Genomic DNA, 20,609 nt, shown 5'->3' with positions numbered 1-20,609 from the left:
GGGATCTACAAGTTTTAAAAGGTTGCTTTTCTAAAGACTCAATTTCCATTGAAATTGAGTCTTTAGAAGGTTGCTTTTCTAAAGACTCAATTATTTGATTTTAAGATTTACCCATGAGTAAAATCAATCACTAGATCATGTTGATTTTAATATACACGACGATGCCTAAGATATATTAAAATAACCTCTCGTAAACTAAAAGAAACTCGCTATCATAAATATATACATGCAGATATTAATTGTATGGGAAAATATATTTCCAGCCCCTCCATGTAAGCATATAATAAATTATTTATTACACTAACTAAATTCTCATAGCACATGTACCCACGTTAAGGGTAAGAGTAATAATAGTTTTCAGGTACGTTAAACATGTGTAGTTTTCTTGGAATAGAAATATACCCTTGTTATATCTAAATGGTTTAAAGAAACCCTGACATAACACTTTGGTCAGGTTGAAAGATACCTTGACACGCTTGTAAAGGGTTCAAAGAACCACGAGACCTAAAAGATCTTCCAAAATTAACTATAATCTTCGAACAAAAATTTACCTTAGTTTTAGTATGGAATCGTCAGTATGATTGTGTTTCGCTGACGTGGTAACCATCACCTATCAGCGGGTCTATACTTTGGACATGATCACATAGACCATGGTCAAGATGGAGCCCGTAACATAGCTCGGGCCCTAGTGATGGATTTCGCTGGGTTACTTTTTGTGTCCTTTACCGTAAGACGATGGATTTCACTAGTGATGGATTTCGGGGTGAGGACTACTGTCCTTTCCCATAACGATGGATTTCGCAGGCCACCACTGATGAATTTCGGGGTAAGGAGACTGATTATATATTTGCTCACACTTGGGACTGCGATCCCGTGAACGTTGGTCAATGTGGTGTGGCCTCGTTCGTTTGGGTACTTGCTAAAAAAATGTGGCATTGGCCCAGAGAAGACTGGTAAACCTATGGATAATGATTTAAACAAAGTCACGAACTCGAAAACCTCAAGTGACATCTAGCTTTATAAGTTGCTTTCCAAATAATTTTTCATAAAAATATTGTTGTTTGGAAACATGAAAAGCATGTCATTTATAATATTTGCATTGTTATTATATAAATGTGTGCTTGATTTTCTTATTAGCTGATTGGTTCTGGTTTATCTGCTGGGCTGTTGTGCTCATTATGTGGTTTACAAATTTCAGTTGCAAGGATTACCTTAGACCGCACCATGGGAATCCAGAACAAGTGAGGAGTCATCAAATAGGACTGTCGTCCAAGACATTTATTCCATTTGATGTGATAGAGAGAGATTGGTATTGATTATGTTTAAATAATACGAACAACTGCCAATAGTTATTTCATGGAAAGTTGTTTTGCAAATTTATTATTGACTTAAATTAAGGAAAAGACTTTAGTTGCTCAGCTTAGAGGTGGTGGTTGATTGGACGGCCTTGCATGCCTGTGAATTGGATTTCATGGGTTTGCGGCACTGTCACGTGCTTGGTCGTAATTTTGGTTCGGGGCGTGACATATACTGCCGGCATTTTTACCACTCGAATCGTTATATCCACTAATCAAACCATCGTTGATTAAGGTAGTCGATCGCCCCAATAAGAAACGACAATATTATTAAATATACTGCCGATGTTTTTTCCACTGGAACCTTTATATCCACCAATTGAACCATCGTTTATTAAAATAGTTGAACCAACATTTTCCCACACTATGAATGGTTTCATATAAAGGCGAGCTATAGTGGAGGTGTAATCTCGTGCCACAAATCCAGAAAAAATGACGGCCGAGCTCCTAGAGCAAGAAGTTCTTGTGGGCAGGCGTTTAAAAAATAATGAACTTCGTACAGAGAGGCTATCTTGTTCTAATGGTGTCGGAAAAGGCAATAAGGTCTTTTTCCCTTAACTTTTTTATGATTGGGTCCTATCTGTGACATATAGTCTAGAGGTAGTCGAAAATCGTATTAGTTTGTAATCTTTATCCGCATGCCGTGTTTTTCTTGCCCCCTCCTTGCACATGTCTCTGTCCGCCGTGGTCCATTTGCGGCCGTGCAATTCTACTAAAGCACTTGGTAGACTGTAAAAGAAAGTAATTCGTCCCAATATCTTGCTGGTACGGATATCTGTCCCCTGAATATCTGTGACATATAGTCCAGAGGTAGTAGAAAATCGTATTAGTTTGTAATCTTTATCCGCATGCCGTGTTTTTCTCGCCCCTCCTTGCACATGTCTCTGTCCGCCGTGGTCCATTTGCGGCCGTGCAATTCTACTAGAGCACTTGGTAGACTGTAAAACAAAGTAATTCGTCCCAATATCTTGCTGGTACGGATATCTGTCCCCTGAATATTTTATTCTAAAGAATACAAAAATCAAATTTTAGGCTGACACCGTTGTATTCACAACCCGACGCTAATTGTCTCGTCTCTTTCATCCTTTCCTTTCTCTCAACTCTCGAATGCAAATTTTATCTCAAATCTGGTAAGCAATTGTCCTCGAGCTAGGGATTTTTTTCCCCTTCTACATCACGTCGAATGCTATTCCCTTTTTCTTTTTGGTAATCTTCAATTCGAAAATCCGGAAAAGGCGGAATGTTATAAGGAAATGAGCCAGAGGAGATAGAGTGAAAATGTCGACGAGAAAGGCGGGGAAATATGAGGTGGGAAGAACGATCGGAGAGGGAAACTTTGCCAAGGTTAAATTCGCGCAGAATACAGAGACGGGAGAGAGCGTGGCCATGAAAGTTCTCGCAAAGAGTACCATACTCAAGCACAAAATGGTTGACCAAGTAAGTTCTCTTTCTCTTTTATTTATTCTGCCTTATCAATTTCTTGACCATTAGAGATTATCTGATTGTCTTTCTTTTTATTTATAGTCAATGCTGCATTTCAGTGATTGATTCAATTAAATTGTTGGTCCTTTTGACACAGAATGTTTTTTATTCCATCGAAATTTTAACCCCTTAAATTTGCACTTTTTAGTTTGGAATAGGGAAAGTGCGCCACAGAAAGGGAAGAAGCTGTTGAAAATCTTCATTCACTTGTTAAATTGCATGTTGATAAACAAGATGGATTTGCATGTGCTTCCTTTAACAGTAATCAGATGTGAAATTGTGTTCTGTGACTAATAACTTGACACTCATTTATAGGATAAAATACCTCTTCTTAGAACAGAAATATCAAGCAAGACTGTTTTATGTTAGACCAAAAAAGAGAGAAAAAGGAACTTATGCATCTCTATAGATGAAGAAGTTGTTGGAAAATATGTTGAGGGTACTGTTGATGATAGAAAACAGAAACTTGTTGCTTCAAGGCGTGATATCACTTTCCTTAAGACAAGATTCGCCCCCACTAGTAGTGTGCAAAGGGGATCCCTGAATTGCCTCCAAGATACAATGAAGCCTAGTAGGGAAGCCCTACTAATGTTTGATGACGCGTAGCACTAGCGGAATCAAACCCGAAATGCCCTTCCAAAATTTCAAGCCTTAGAAAAATCTCTAGATTCTGTTTCTGCAGAAAAACAGTATCTAGAACAGTAAACAAAAGAAAAACAGTATGTAGAAATACTTGGGGATTTTTATAGGAGTGTAGAAGAGAGTGTAAAGTCTGTCAGAATTGCCAATTCGTTTTCTATTTGAAATGACTGAATTCTGCACATTTTGTAGACCACCTGGTGTCTTTTCAGTGTGAAAAACACCTCTACAGGGCACCTTTCCAGAATGTTTGAAATCTGACCGTTAGATCGCACCCATTGATATTGAACGGTCCTGATCGATCCTAGATGTGACTGTTGGTTTGAGTAAAACCTCTCTCCAACCCAGTCATCGTTAGATCAACCATCTATGGTGTGGATCGCACCCCCTTGGCACATGACCGTTGGGGGAAGGGACACAACCCATTTGATCACACTCTTTGACCGTTGGAGTTATGGGCCCGTTGGGCCGACCATTAGGCCCGAACCGAAGCCCAACCCAACCGCCCAACCCATTCGGCTTGATGGGCCTACGAACCATTTGACCCATCCATCCGACCGGTCCACCTTCATCTTGATCCAACGGTGCAGATCAAATCTGGAAAAATTAAAGGCTCCAGTTGCTCATCACGACGTTGCGTACGTGCGAAGTGCAAAATTCGCCAAAAAAAAAGCGCCAATAAAGCGCCACTATGCGCCCTATAGCGCATTGCCCACGCCGCGCGCGCGCGTGTGCGAACGGTGCATTGTACCGTCCCGCGGGTCCAACTATGGGTTCAACCCAATATTCAATCAAACAAGTAATAGAAAAGTGTAGTGCTTTATAAGCCCTTCTCTTTCTTTTCTCTCATCCGGTACGGGACTATCTTTTCAACTACACTTCTACATCCTTTTGTAAAAGCAAATCTTTCCAAGAAAATATTTTCTTTTTCCCAAACGCTTTTGATAAAACATTTTCCAAAACACTAAAACATGCAAAACACATGATTTTGAAAATCTAAAATCACTAACAATCCCCCACTATTTTCAAAATCAAAGAAAATTTTCTCATCAGGCTTGGAAATCTTATGCATAAATGAAGGTATCTCTCGATTTGAACCTTCACTTAGTGAGGACACATCAAAGTTAACCAGAATTGCATAGTAGACGTATCTTTGAACTAGCTATTCTATTTGGTTAACCGGATACGTCTCACACATAAGATTTCACCCCTTTGGGCAATTTCTAAAACCGACACATGTACTGGCCTTGTGTCTATATCTTGGTTTCATGAGCGCTCTAGAGACTAGCTAGGTCTCATAGGAAGCGGCACCACTCCCACACTCACATAGGTAGGCTTATCAAGAGTGCCCCTGTAACTAAAACACTCCAACACTATGTTATAAGCCTATTAAGAGTTTAAATACTCAGCCTTCTCCTTTTAAACATTACAGGTACCAAGCACTTTACCTTGGGATGGCAAATAATACAGATTATAGTGCTTGCAATCACTCCATATGATGTACTTGGACTCATTGAACTCAAGACTTGATGTTTATTCAAGTGTTGAGTTGAGGTTCCATCATTGGTGACTATTGGTTAATGGCTTTAACCCCATCCCTAATGATGTTTTACACACCAGATCTCTTGCAAGAGCTTTAGTGAATGGATCAGCCAAGTTTTGGCTCGATCTCACAAAATCAATAGTTACTACTCCATTAGTAAGTAACTCTCTTATAGTACTATGTCTAAGTCCTATATGTCTGGACTTACCATTATAAACATGATTATATGCCCTTGATAGTGTGGCCTGACTATCACAATGGACATAAACCGATGGCATTGGTTTAGACCATAACGGAATTTCCAATAACAAATTTCGAAGTCATTCCGCCTCTTTACAGCATGCTGCCAGAGCTATAAACTCTGCTTCCATAGTTGAAGTTGTTATGCATGTTTGTTTCTTAGATGCCTAGGAGACTGCTCCCCCACCAAGGGTGAAAATCCACCCACTGGTTGAAAAATGGTCTATACGCTCAGTTATCCAACTAGCATCAGAGTATCCTTCTATTACAGTTGGATACCCACTATAACATAAACCATAGTTTATAGTTTTCTTTAAATATTTTAAAACTCTATAGACTGCATTCCAATGAGAAAAACTAGGATTACTGGTAAACCTACTAAGTTTACCTATAGCAAATGCTATGTCTGGCCTAGTACAAGTCATAGCATACATAAGACTACCAATTACACTAGCATACCCTAGTTGAGAAATAGTCCTGCCAGTATTAAGATATAACTTTATATTTGGGTCAAAAGGTGTTGAAATGGGTGAACATTTAAAATGGTTAAATTTTTTGAGAACTTTCTCAATATAATGTGATTGTGTTAGAATAAGACCATTATCCTGTCTTATTATTCTAATACCCAAAATCACATCAGCTTTACCCATATCTTTCATATCAAAGTTTTGAGAAAGAAATGATTTAGTACTTTGAATACTTTCAATATCGGTACTAAAAATTAACATGTCATCAACATATAAACAAATAACAACACCTTTGCCACCCTTAAATTTACTGTATATACATTTATCTGACTCATGTATCTTATAACCATTTGACACTAAGACTTTATCAAATCTTTCATGCCATTGTTTAGGGGCTTGCTTAAGCCCACACAAAGATTTGATAAGCTTACATACTTTATGCTCTTGGCCTGGCAGAATAAATCCCTCAGGTTGTTCCATATACACTTCTTCATCAAGTTCACCATTTAAGAATGCGGTTTTAACATCCATCTGGTGAATGTGAAGTTTGTATATGGAAGCAAGGGCAATCAACACTCTAATGGTAGAAATCCTAGCAACTGGTGCATAAGTGTCAAAGTAATAAATACCGGATTTTTGAGTAAACCCTTTGGCAACTAACCTTGCCTTAAACTTTTCTATGATCCCATATACTTTGATCTTCTTTTTGAAGATCCATTTACATCCTATAGGTCTAGACCCAGGTGGTAGATCAACCAAAATCCAAGTTTTATTACCCATGATAGAATCCATTTCGTCATTAATTGCTTCTTTTCAAAAAGCAGCATCTTGTGACTTTATGGCTTCTCCATAGGTTTGAGGGTCACTTTCTATGCTTAAGTTTAACAAGACAGAACCTTGGAGTTTTTCTCTTGTCCCTTCTACCAGGTAGGTTACAAAGTCAGGGCCAAAACTCCTATCCCTTCTATCTCTTGAACTTCTTCTTATTTTACTAGGTTCACCAACTTCTGTTTGTGATTTTGAAGGATGATCTACAGAAGTTGTAGGTTCAATTTCCTTAGGAATTGAAGTGAACCTATTTTCATAGAAAAAGGCATCTCTAGACTCAATTATGGTATTGACATCTATGAAATCATTAGGTTCTATAACTAAGAACCTATAGGCCTTACTGTGACTAGCATATCCCAAAAAGATACACTCAATACCCTTTTCACCTAATTTCCTTAACTTAGGTTTAGGGACTTTAACTATAGATCTACAACCCCAAACTTTAAGGTAACTTAAGTTTGGTTTTCTTTTCTTCCACAATTCATAAGGGGTTATATTAGATTTCTTACTAGGTACCCTATTTAAAATGTGACAAGCCGTAAGTAAGGCTTCACCCCAAAAATTCTTATTTAAACCAGAATTAACAAGCATAGCATTAATCATTTCAGTAAGTGTACTATTCTTCCTTTCTGCTACACCATTTTGTTGTGGTGTATAAGGGGCAGAGTTTCATGGACTATGCCCACTGATTCACAGAAATGAGGAAAGTGATATTCACCACCTCTATCTGATCTGAGACATTTAATGCTTGTTATACATTGATTTTCGACTTCAGTTTTATAAATCTTAAATTTTTCTAAAACCTCATCTTTATGACTAAGTAGATAAACATAACAGTACTTAGAATAATCATCAATAAATCTAACAAAGTACTTTTTACCTCCCTTTGTGGGAACACTATGTATGTCACATACATCACTATGTATTAAATCTAACAAGTTAGAAGTTCTATCTACTTTAGGGAATGACTTAGTGATTATCTTGGTTTGCATGCATGTTTTACATCTATCTACTAAGTCATTTTCATATTTAGGAATTAAGGTTAACTTAACCATATCATTCATTTTCCTAGTATTTACATGTCCTAAACGATTATGCCATAAAGATAAAGAAGAATCCAAAACATAAGCCAAGACATTCACTTTATTGATATTAAGTTTGAACATCCCTTCATACATATATCCCTTCCCAATAAAAGTACCCCCCTTAGAAAGAATGAACTTGTCAGATTCAAATACAAGTTTGAAGCCATTCTTGTCGAGAATGCTTCCAGACACTAAGTTCTTTCTAACTTCTGGTACATGGTAGACATCGGTTAGAGTGAGTCGCTTGCCGGATGTGAACTCAAGTTCCACCTTGCCCTTGCCTTTGACTTCTGCTGTCGACGAATTTTCCATGTATAACACGCTTCCATCTTCAACTGTTTCATAAGTTGAAAACAGGTTCCTGTCTTTACAGACATGCATCGTCGCACCAGAGTCAATCCACCAATCATTGCCATCTTCAAGCATATTTACCTCTGAAATCATGGCGACAAACTTTTCTTTGTCTGTTGGTGCACCCGACTTCTTATCCTTAAGAAGTCGGCACTCACTCTTGTAATGGCCTGGTTTGCCACAGTTGAAACAAGCACCCTTTCTTTTCTTATTCTTATTAGTCTTCTTTTCAGGGTGTTTGTTTCTCTTCCAATTGCCTTTTCCTTGTTGGTTCGAATTCTTGACATTTTCCACCAAATGAATCTTAGAGGATACAGTTTCATTTTCTTTCTTGTCTTTGATTCTTGACTCTTCCTCAATCCTGAGGCATTGAGCCAAGTCTTCAATAGACATTTCCTCTTTTTTGTGTTTTAGACTTTTTCTAAAGTCTTTCCAAGTTGGTGGAAGTTTGTCAATAATTGAAGGGACAATGAAGGAATCATCAAGAATGATGCCTTGCAAATGAATTTGATTAATTACATGTTGTATTTCATATAATTGATCAATAACAGACTTATCATCTACCATTTTAAAATTTAAAAATTGACTCACAGTGAATTTCTTGCTACTGGCATCTTCCGCCAAGTATTTGGCTTCAAGGGCATTCCAGATTTCACTTGCTGATCCCATGTCTTGATATATGTCAAATAGTGTATCTGACATAGCATTTAGGATGTGCCCTTTGCAAATGTAGTCATCCTGTTCCCACTTCATCCTTGCACGAGCCTCCGCCAAAGTTTCATTTTCATTTGCTGCCGGCTTTAGAGTAGTGAGAACCCGGACCACTTTGAGTGATGTCAAAATGAAGTGCAACTTCTTCTGCCAGCGCTTGAAATTTCCTTTGTCGAAACGTTCGAGTTTGACAAAGTCTTGGGTCATTTGACGAACCGAATAAAGTGCCATTGAAACAACAGTAGATAATCTTGTCTTAAGATTGTTGGAAAATATGTTGAGGGTACTGTTGATGATAGAAAACAGAAACTTGTTGCTTCAAGGCGTGATATCACTTTCCTCAAGACAAGATTCGCCCCCACTAGTAGTGTGCAAAGGGGATCCGCGAATTCCCTCCAAGATACAATGAAGCTTAGTAGGGAAGCCCTACTAATGTTTGATGACGCGTAGCACTAGCGGAATCAAACCCGAAATGCCCTTCCGAAATTTCAAGCCTTAGAGAAATCTCTAGATTCTGTTTCTGCAGAAAAACAGTATCTAGAACAGTAAACAAAAGAAAAACAGTATGTAGAAATACTTGGGGATTTTTGTAGGAGTGTAGAAGAGAGTGTAAAGTCTGTCAGAATTGCCAATTCGTTTTCTATTTGAAATGACTGAATTCTGCACATTTTGTAGACCACCTGGTGTCTTTTCAGTGTGAAAAACACCTCTACAGGGCACCTTTCCAGAATGTTTGAAATCTGACCGTTAGATCGCACCCATTGATATTGAACGGTCCTGATCGATCCTAGATGTGACTGTTGGTTTGAGTAAAACCTCTCTCCAACCCAGTCATCATTAGATCAACCATCTATGGTGTGGATCGCACCCCCTTGGCACATGACCGTTGGGGGAAGGGACACAACCCATTTGATCACACTCTTTGACCGTTGGAGTTATGGGCCCGTTGGGCCGACCATTAGGTCCGAACCGAAGCCCAACCCAACCGCCCAACCCATTCGGCTTGATGGGCCTACGAATCATTTGACCCTTTCATTCGACCGGTCCACCTTCATCTTGATCCAACGGTGCAGATCAAATCTGGAAAAATTAAAGGCTCCAATCGCTCCTCGCGACGTTGCGTACGTGCGAAGTGCAAAATTCGCCAAAAAAAAGCGCCAATAAAGCACCACTATGCGCCCTATAGCGCATTGCCCACGCCGCGCGCGCGCGAGTGCGAACGGTGCGTTGCACCATCCCGCGGGTCCAACCATGGGTTCAACCCAATGTGCAATCAAACAAGTAATAGAAAAGTGTAGTGCTTTATAAGCCCTTCTCTTTCTTTTCTCTCATCCGGTACGGGACTATCTTTTCAACTACACTTCTACATCCTTTTGTAAAAGCAAATTTTTCCAAGAAAATATTTCCTTTTTCCCAAACGCTTTTGATAAAAATTTTCCAAAACACTAAAACATGCAAAACACATGATTTTGAAAATCCAAAATCACTAACAGAAGTATATTTAAGAAATGGTGCCGCGGAATTAAATATGCCAAGTGTAAGGGAGGGTGATGGGTCGACACTTGACGCTAGGTTCAATTGTGGGTGGGGGGTTGATTTGGGGATCCAACATTGCTTAGAGAAAAGAGGAGTGGGTATTTTCAATAGATTTTGGCACAAAACTATGTGAATCATTTGTGGTTATAATTGGATGCAGTTTCATAGCAGTTGGAAGTTGTTTTTTTCTTTTTTTTTGCTTTATGGAAACTAAACCGTATGGCTGTTGTGGGTGATATGCGGTTGCTTTTAAGTTTATTTGTTCTCTCAGTGAGTGAAGAAAATAAGAGAGCCGTTAATTTAAGTTGTTTGTTGTTTTCTTCTTTCCAGTCATTTTGGCTTTTCCCATTCCCCGGGTATAAATGATTTGATTTCTTCAAAAGTAGTTCCATAAGTAATGGGGAGGAACAGGGGAGTCTCCCACTTTATATAGCCAACGCCTCCCTTATCGCATGCGTAATGTCCTGTCGCCTTGCGCTTTGGGCCACCGCTCTCCACGTAGCATGCACTGGTTGGCCCACGGAACGGTTGTCATAATTACTCCGCAACGCCTCGTCATTTATGGCGACGGGCGAGACGTTTCGACACCCGAGGATGCTGCCAACTCTCCATCATTATTAAGGTTTTCGCCAAGTCCTAGGTCGGCTTGGCCCAAGCCATTGAATATATCGAAGCTTGACCAGACCGACCCCAACGACTCGACGATGAACACTGATTGAGATCAACAGAGCGGCGCGGGGATGAGAAAACCCTGACATGCCACAAGAGCTACTTCCTCGGCCCGGAATGGCCCGAGGAAGTGGGGGGCATTATGTTAGGGGTAAATTCCATCCACCAATGAGTGCGCGACATGTGGCACTGATCCAATCTCGAAGGCTGAATTCCTCAAGTAGAAACCGAGGATAGGAAGGTCTTTTCACACCTCCTCCTTGAGTATCAATATTGGCAATCCTATCCAAATGGGAAACTATGTTAGCGCCAAAGGGCGAAACCGAGCCCCACACGGCAACTTTCCAAATTTCCCGGATAAACATGGAAACTGGTTCCATAGGGGAGCCGCTCAATGAGAAAGTCTCCAAAAAAGGCAAGCTCCCCAAGATGACGAGGACCCTAACTCTATAAAAGGACCCCTAGGAAGTATCTAAGCTCTCAAAATTGAGCCGTATCCTGACTTGAGCGTCGGAGGGTCTTCCTCGAGTCCGAACTCCTGGGCCTCCATCATTTTGTTCGTTGAGGGCAGGACGTGCAAGAAGCGGACTACCAGTTCTTCCTTCAGCTTGATTGGATCTCGGCACCAACATTACTCATAAATTGTATGCATGCCCATTTTGAGATTGATTAACTACAAACAAGTTATGATCCATAGGGGACTTTTTGCTTCCACTATGGTAGATTAATATCTATTTTTAGTAAGCCCAGCACTTACATTTCACACATTTGTGGTATCAAATTTAAGGAACATACTCCATATTTAACTTCTCCAATTGTAAAGAAGATGCTTGCTTTATGCCTACTGATCATATTCAGGAATTTTCTTTCATATCAAATCATGTTCAAGCAGAATATTAGTGGGTGTTATGTGTATTTTCTTATGTTGTATGTGGGGTTAGTTAGTGCATAGTAGTGGGTATGTGTTTTAGTGTAATGGCCATTAGTTGTGGCTAATTTGTTTAGGGTAGTGGGAGTTAGTTACTTGTGATGTGTCTTGTTAGTGGGTAAGTGTGCTTGTGATGTGGCATTCCCTCTTGCTTACATAAGAAAATACACATAACAGTGGGACACTTGCATTTTACACTCGTGGTATCGTATTTATGGGACCTATTCCATATTGAACTTCTCCAATTATGAAGCAGATACTTTCTTATGCGTACTGATCATATTCAAGAAATATCACGTTCAAGCAGAATGTTAGTGGGATGACAAGTTTAGTGAAGCTCGATGCATGATTCTTTTCTCTTTGTAACTTATCCGTGTTATGTCACTTAAATTATGATTTGGCGTTTCAGATTAAGAGAGAAATTTCCATTATGAAGATTGTCAGGCATCCAAACATAGTCAGGCTGCATGAGGTATGGTTTCTCTATGCTTTAATGTATTTTTGGATATGAATCTTATATCCAGAATCAAAATTATTATGGTTTAGTTGATTTATATGGATTTTTCGTGCTCTTTTATTAAAGTTTTCTTTGATACCATTACTAACTACTTGGTAGGATCCAGGTTTTGGCCAGCCGGACAAAGATATACATCATTTTAGAGTTCGTCACAGGTGGAGAACTATTTGATAAAATAGTAAGGCTTTAGAAATACAAGTTTGTTAAATTTGAGGATTGATAATCTTGTATTTTTTTATCCTAGTAACTTGGAACTGTTGTATGGAGTTGACAATAATATCATGACAACAATGTGACAACCTGGGCATTTGTGGAAAACCATTAATAATCAGTATGGTTATATCGTTCTGAAGTATGTAGACCATTATAGCCTTTACGAGGATGTTATACAGAAAGTTAGGTCTATAGATTTACAATATGTTGCTAAAGTTGCATGGAGAGCAACTATGAATTGCATTTCACATCCATCTCTAGTATACGAATTTAGAATGGAAAAAACATGTTGGGTATGGGGAATTTGCAAAATTGATGCTTCTTCAAATGGGGGCAGCATATTCTACCATTGTTTTAGAGTTGCTTTGAAGAAAACAAGTACAAAGAAGCTAGTTGAATGATTTATTGACTATGAATTGCATTTCACATCAATCTCTAGCATACGAATTTAGCATGGAGAAAACATGTTGGGTATGGGGAATTTGCAAAATTGATGCTTCTTCAAATGGGGGCAACATATTCTTACATTGTTTTAGAGTTGCTTTGAAGAAAATAAGTACAAAGGAGCTAGTTGAATGATTTATTGATATTCGTAACTTTGACTTGTTGTCTTGCCTATATTTTTCTCTTTGCATGCTCTCTCTCCGCACGCACGTGTGTTAGCCCAAGGGTTCTTCCTTGGTCACTTTCTTGAATCATGTTCTGATGATTCCAAACACAATATGTGATTATAATACTAAATGTTTGGGAATTCTTGTTGTTGGACAAAATGGAACATAGAAGCATGGATCAAGGCATGAAGAATTGGAGCATGGTGAGGAAGAAGGAGATCCATGGATCAAGAATAATTTGAATATATCAAGACTTGAATTGAAGAAATTGAAGAATTGTGTCTAGCGTTAGAGATTTCATTAATGCTATGATTTGTGGAAACGAACACAGACACGAGTGTCGCGTGTCGACACGGACACTGAGTGTGGGACACGGCAAACTCCCAAAATTTAGAAACGGGGACATGACTAAAATAGGAAGTATATATAATCATGATTTGTGGATACCGATTCTTGTGTCGAGTTTCGACAGTGATACGAGTTGTTTGACATGGCAACATCTAAAAGTCTAGAAATGGTGACACATACATACTCAACTCAACTCAACTAAACCTTTCTCCCAAACTAGAAATGGTGACACAAACATACATGATACATATAAAATCATTGATTTTACTATCATAATTTGTAACAATATAAATATGGTATCATTTAATAAAATAATAAATCTTAGAATTAATCAACTATAATCTAAAACAAACACATACAATTTAATCGAGTTCTTCTCAGTCTCTAATGTACAAGGAGAAAGGGAGACAAATATGATACAATGAATATACTATTAGAATGAGATTTTGTTTATGGTTTTAGGTAGGGGAGGAGTTATAATAGCAAATATTAGTTAAAGAAGAGCTAAAAGAAGAGTTTATAATAAAAGAGTTAAAGACAATATTTAATAATAAAATAGAATGTCACACTTGACACAATACAAAAACGTGTCCACATGCCCACATTAAGTCCAACACTTCTAGCAATACATTTAAAAATGGCCAACGGAGTGTCGACACGTGTGGAAACGGACGGGTGTCGTGTCTGTAGGATCGTGGCGCTTACCAACTCTCCCAAAAGCAATTGCTGAAGGGAAAGGCGCTACCATTATCTTTATTAAGAGTCCAGACCGGGGGCATTGGCACAAGGCCTAGGACCACGCGGCCAACCTCCGATCTGGGTCCAGTACCCGCCTAGGCCAACAATCCCTCCCCCAACAATGACCCCGGGGGGGACTCGAACCTGAGACCTGGCTCTGTTACCACTTGTAGGATCGTGGAGTTTACCAACTCTCCCAAAAGCAATTGCTGATGGGAAAGGCACTACCATTATCTTTATTAAGAGTCCAGACCAGGGGGCATTGCTGGCACAAGGCCTAGGAACACGCGGCCAACCTCCGATCTGCGTCCAGTACTTGCCTAGGCCAACAGTGTCGGACACGACATGGCATGGCACGTTTTTCGCAATAAATTCAAAGTGTCGGCTAAATCATAGCACTAATGTCTCGTCAAAATATGGGAAACATGCAACTTTTCAGATAAAATACAACGACATTTCGACAGATTTTTGGGTGAAATTCCTTAAATTTCGGATGAAATTTAGGGATTTCGGCCGAAATAAACTACCGTTTCGGGTATAAACGATTTCGGTTTTGTTCTTGACCGAAACCTGAAATTTCGGATTGCGGTCGAAATTTAAAACCATGGTCATAGTTATACATAGAGGACACATATATTGTACTTTTGCACATTGTCCAGATGGGGTAGCTGACGACTATCTGATGCAAGATGGGTATCTCTTTAAAGGAACTAGATTATGCATTCCGAATAGTTCTTTGACACAGTATTATGTTCGAGCTACATGGAAGGGGTTGTTGTATACTTTGATAGGGGAAATACGGTTGCCTTGGTGGCGGAGAAGTATTATTGGCCAAAGATGCGTACAGACATAATTCGACTTGTGGGGAGGTGTCATATATGTTAGGTAGGTAAGGGTAGGAGCCATAATACGGGGCTATGCTCTCCATTGCCAATCCCAATAGCTCCACGAGAGGACTCTAGTATGTACTTTGTATTGGCTTCCATGGACTCAACGAGGTGCGGAGTCAATATTTATGGTTGTTGATTGATTTTCTAAACAGGCCCATTTTGTTGCTTTTAAGAAGACAATGTATACTTCACATGTAGCCAACCTCTGCTTCATGGAGGTGGTGAATTTACATGGGTTGTCCATGATGATTACAGTAGAACAGGACACAAAGTTTCTAAATCACTTTTGGACAACTTTTGTAGCCTTGGTAAATTCACATCCTCAAACAGACGGGCAGACCAAGGTGGTGAATCATAGCCTGTTTAATCTTCTCAGAAGCATCGTTATCAGCCAATGAGACAGTGAGATCTAGCACTACCTTACGTAGGGTTAACCAATAACTCTTTGCGGAAACAATCTGCAAGGAATTGTCCATCCAAGGTAGACAATGGGAGGAATTCCTATTGTCTTTTGATCTTATGCTGTTGCAGATTATGGCAAAGCTTGGTTATGATGCAGAAGTGATGGAGACACGTAAGGGAGATCCATGAGCAAGTGTGCAAGAAGATAGAGTCAAGTTGACAAACAGAAGAGACATTAAGAGTTTTAGGAAGGTGGATCTCTCATGGTATATTTGAGCAAGGAATGATTTCTATTGGGTATGTACAACACACTCAACAAAGAAAAGGTTGGACTTTTCCCCGTTAAGATTGGGACCCACACTTAAATGATTGACTTGCTAGAGAATATGGAGACTTCCAATATCTACAACACTTCAAACTTGTACAAGTGCCCTGGTGGGGAGATTGGAGTCATAGAGAAGCTGAACTCAAGGTTGAGTTCTTCTATGTTGCAGGTAGAGAAGAGAATGAAATCAGAGAGAGAGTGGGTTGGGGATAACTCCCCCTCACTTATGTATTTGTATAAACGGAAAAGATACAAAGATTAAAATGCTCTTAGGCATGCTACACACAATACACACTTCTAACACCCCCTCAATATAGAATGTATATATTGAGCATTCCAAGCTTATTACAGATATCATTTAGTCTAGCCTTGTTTAGGGGCTTGGTGAGAGAATTAGCAAGCTGGTCAGCAGATCGAGTGAAAGTAGTGCATATCGCTCTGTTGGATTCTGTGACGTATGAAATAACAGTCCACCTCTATGTGCTTAGTAGTACTCTCATGAAAGACCAGATTGTTTGCAATGTGAATCGTTGCCTTGTTGTCACAGTACAACTGAGCTGTTGATGATGATTAAAACCCAATATCAAATAAAAGTGAACATAGCCAGATAAGCTCACTACTAGTATTTGACATTGCTCGATATTCGGCTTCAGCACTTGACTTGGCTACAACATTTTGCTTCTTGCTTCGCCATGACACTAAGTTACCTCCCACAAAGGTACAATAGCTAGTCGTGGAGTGCCTATCTGCTGGAGAACCCACTCAGTCAGCATCAATGTAGCCTTCTACCCTCTGATGGTTATGTCTTTTGAAAAGTAGCCCTTTCCTTGGAGCTCTTTCAAATATCAAAGAATCTGACTCACAACTGCCCAGTGGGATGTACGAGGAGCACTCATGAACTGGGTAATAACCCACACTGCATAAGAAATATCTGGACGAGTAACTGTGAGGTATATGAGCTTCCCAACAAGCCTTTTGTATCTACCAAGGTCATGTAGCAAGTCAACCTCTTCTGGGTGGAGCTTTGTATTTGGGTCCATGGGAGTAGTAGCTAGTTTCATACCCAGCGAGCCTGTCTCATCTAGAAGATCCAACACATACTTGCTCTGTGAGAGGGAGAGGCTAGTACCCGAGTAAACTACCTTAATCCCCAAAAAGTATCGAAGGCAACCAAGGTCTTTTGTGAAGAATTCTTTCTGCAGAAAGCCCTTCAACCGTTGTATGCCAACTGTGTCACTCCCTGTGATAATAATTTCATCCACATACACTATGAGGAGGACAAGGCAAGTACCTGACTGATGACTAAACACTGAATGGTCAACTGCACACTGCCTCACGCCATATCTCATGAGAGCCTCGCTGAACTTTCCAAACCAAGCTCGAGAGGATTATTTGAGACCATACGATGATTTTTGAAACCGACATACTGAGGAGGACATCTCCCATTGAGAAACATAGCTAAGAGGTTGCTCCACGTACACCTCCTCAGCCAAGTCTCCATGGAGGAAGGCATTTTTGACATCGAGCTGATACACGACCATCCATGGTTGACGGCAAGAGAAATAAGAGCACTCATAGATGGAATTTTGGCAGCAAGAGAGAAGGTCTCAGTTTAGTCAATCCCTTAGGTCTGAGTGTACCCTTTGGCAACTAAGCGCGCCTTAAGGTTGTCCCACCCGAAAAATATTTGATAGCACAGACCCATTTACAACCAACAGGATGAGCACCAGGAGGAGGAGCAATTATATCCCAAGTATGATTGGCTTGAAGAGCGGCCATCTCATAGCAGCACGTCACATGGGGTGAGCAAGAGCCTCCTGCAAAGACTTAGGCAAGGAAATAGAAGACAAAGAAGAGACAAAACTATGAAATGGGGTAAGATGATCATAAGAAACATAAGATGAAATAGGATGTGAAGTAGTGCATGAACGAGTGTGTGAGGCAATAGGAGCATCTACAGATGCATCAGAAGGAGGAGAAGGTACTTGAGAGGTAGAATCTAGTATCTCCGGCTGAAGAGACGACTCCTCGAGAGGAGGTGGAATAGGATCTGCATGCCGACACTGCTGATAGACCTTCGTAGTAGCAGGTGGAGGAGGAACTACCAAAACCTGTAAACGGGGGATCCAAGATAGGTGGAGGTACAAATACTTCTAAAGAAGGAAGAGATGGTGGAACCAGATCGAGAAGAACCGGAAGAGAAAAAGGGAGACGTGAGGTAGAGATAGCATGTTTAGTGGGTGTAGAGAAGAAGGAAAGAGACTAAAAAAAGGTAACATCTGTGGAGACAGAGAGTCGACGAAGCCTAGGGTTGTAACACTTGTAACCGTTCTGGGTACGAGAGAAGCTTAGAAAGACACAACGCTGGGGTCTAATTTATCCAAACCCGGGGCCAGGTTGTGAACAAAGGAAACACAACCAAATCCCCGTGGGGTAAGGGGGAAGGGGTCTCTATGAGGATGTAAAATAGAGAAGGGAGAATAGTTGTCTAGGACTGAAGAGGGCAAACGGTTAGCTAAGAAACATGCCGTAAGAATAGCATCACTCCAATACAATTTGGGAATACGCATCTGAAAGAGCATGGTGCAAGCCATATCTAGTAAATACCTCAACTTCCTCTCAGCAACACCACCATTCTGTTGGGAGCTATAAGCGCAAGAGGATTGATGAAGGATGCCATGAGATGCTAAGTAATCCCGAAACACATGAGAGGTGTACTCCTTAGCATTATCTGTGTGCAAACATTTAAGAGGAAAAGAATATTGAGTTGTAATTTCTGCATAGAAAGTGCGAAAAGCAGTAAAGACCTTAGATCGATCCTTTAATAAAAATAACCATGTCATTCGAGAAAAGTCATCCACGAAAACAATAAAGCATCTATATCCAACAAGTGATGTGGTCCTCGAGGGACCCCATGCATCAGTATGAACTAACTCAAAAGGTCTCAAGACCCGACTAACAACCAGAGGGGGAAAGAACATACGATGGTGTTTCCTGAGTTCACAGGACTCACACTGAAAGGGCTGAAGTGGAGAAGAGACAGTAGAGGTCCGTTGGAGTTGCTGAAGAGAAAGATGACCAAGGCGACAATGCCACTGATAGGCGTCCACCGAACTATGCAAAATTGTGGGCGGCGGTGTGTACTGAAGGTGATAGAGACCGTCCACCTCACATCCCGAGCCAATTGTCCTACTAGTTGAGAGATTCTGAAACAGACAGTAAGAAGGGAAAAATGAGACAGCAATTAAGGGTTTTGGTAATCTGACTAACAGAGATCAAATTAAAAGGGGACTTTGGAACACAAATGACAGAAGATAAAGTGGAACTCCGATGGGGTGTAAGAGTACCAACACCAGAGATGGGAGCCGTAGTCCCATCTGTAAGAGAAACCGCCTCGGACAGAGAGTGAAAAGGACGAAAGGAACTAAGTGACGAAGAGTTACCAGTCAGGTGGTTAGACGCCCCCGAATCAATAATATAGGGACTGGACCGAGTAAGAAGAGAACTACCTGATTGTGCAAAACCAGCAGTGGGTGGACGACTACTATGAAGAAGACACAATAGCTCCTCATAGTCAGCCTTGGAGATGGTAAAAGTATCAGTCAAGGCGGCCGATGGGACGCTGCCAAGGATGGAGGGGGACGACGAAGCATCGAGAGGATCAACAACATTGAGGTGTGCCGAGCAGAAGAGACTAAGCTCGGGATGAATGGTATAGCAAATATCAATATGATGGCTCTCACTGTCGACAATGAGTACAATATGAGCATCCACGACCACCAGAATCTCTGCCACCACCAAATCGTGGCCACTACCAGCACGGCCGGTGCGGCCTATAGCACGGCCAACAGAGCCACCACCATGGCCAGAGTGGAAACCTCCATCATATGTAGCAAGTGCAGATCCCTCGACAGGAAGAGTAGGGGAAGAGTCACCTGGTAGGAACTGCTGGGCTCGTGAGTAAGTCTCTGTAAGAGAGGGAAGAAAACCAGATCCAATCAGTTGCTGCGTGAAAGGCAAAAAAATCCGGGCCCAAGGACTGGATGTAATAACAGCCCGAAGTTGGTCCCGCTGATGAGTGAGGACCGTCAGATCAGAGTTGAGAGGCATAAATGCATCCAGCTGCTGGCAGAGAGAGACAAAGCGGCTGTAGTGGGTGGAGAGAGAGTCATCCCAACGCTCAAGGCGAATCCACTCTGAATACGTAGCAAAAATGTGGGTGATGTTATCAACCCTAGAGTAACGAAGAGCAGTATGATCCCAAATGGCCTTGGCAGAGGTCAGGCTCATCATTAGTCGTGCCACAGAAGGAACCATGCTCTGCCAGAAGAGGGTGCGGATCATGGCATCATCCTATCGCCATCTATCATATGACGGGTCCGAGGAGGATGGAGGATCTCACTCAATCAGGGACATCCTACCCTTGGCAAGAAAGAAGGTCTCAACAGCCTGGTGCCAACTAAGATATAAGTGGAAGGGGTGTAGCTACACGAGGAAGCCGTGGGAAGAGTGGAGACGCTGTCAGGGGGATCTGTAATGATGGGAGGGTCCATGATAACAGAAATAAAGAGAGACTCTCTACCACACTGACGAACACAAAGAGAAGAAGAGACAAGACTAGAAGTCACGAACTGAACTCGAGCGAGATACCGTGGCCCCAAGGAATAAGTGGGGCATGAAGAGTCATGGAAATAGAGACAAAGATAGAAGAGAACGCTCAACCACCACATA

At 40.7% G+C, this 20,609-nt stretch overlaps 1 protein-coding gene across 1 annotated transcript in view; it reads left to right on the top strand.

Moving 5' to 3' along the window:
• The first annotated feature begins 2,113 nt into the window (after positions 1–2,113).
• The window catches only part of LOC143854317 (CBL-interacting protein kinase 24-like), a 61,193-nt gene continuing 42,697 nt past the window's right edge, over positions 2,114–20,609 (top strand). The window contains 3 exon segments of the mRNA XM_077364203.1: positions 2,114–2,792; positions 12,244–12,306; positions 12,458–12,529. Of these exon segments, the coding sequence (XP_077220318.1) occupies positions 2,634–2,792; positions 12,244–12,306; positions 12,458–12,529 (294 nt within the window). The 5' untranslated portion in view covers positions 2,114–2,633.

Source organism: Tasmannia lanceolata, unplaced genomic scaffold, assembly GCF_043159265.1.
Source record: "Tasmannia lanceolata isolate RefF3 unplaced genomic scaffold, GAP_Taslan_0.1 ptg000003l, whole genome shotgun sequence".
NCBI classification, from domain to species: domain Eukaryota; kingdom Viridiplantae; phylum Streptophyta; class Magnoliopsida; order Canellales; family Winteraceae; genus Tasmannia; species Tasmannia lanceolata.
Note: the sequence above shows the minus strand (reverse complement) of the source record. Positions and strands in the feature narration are given on the sequence as shown.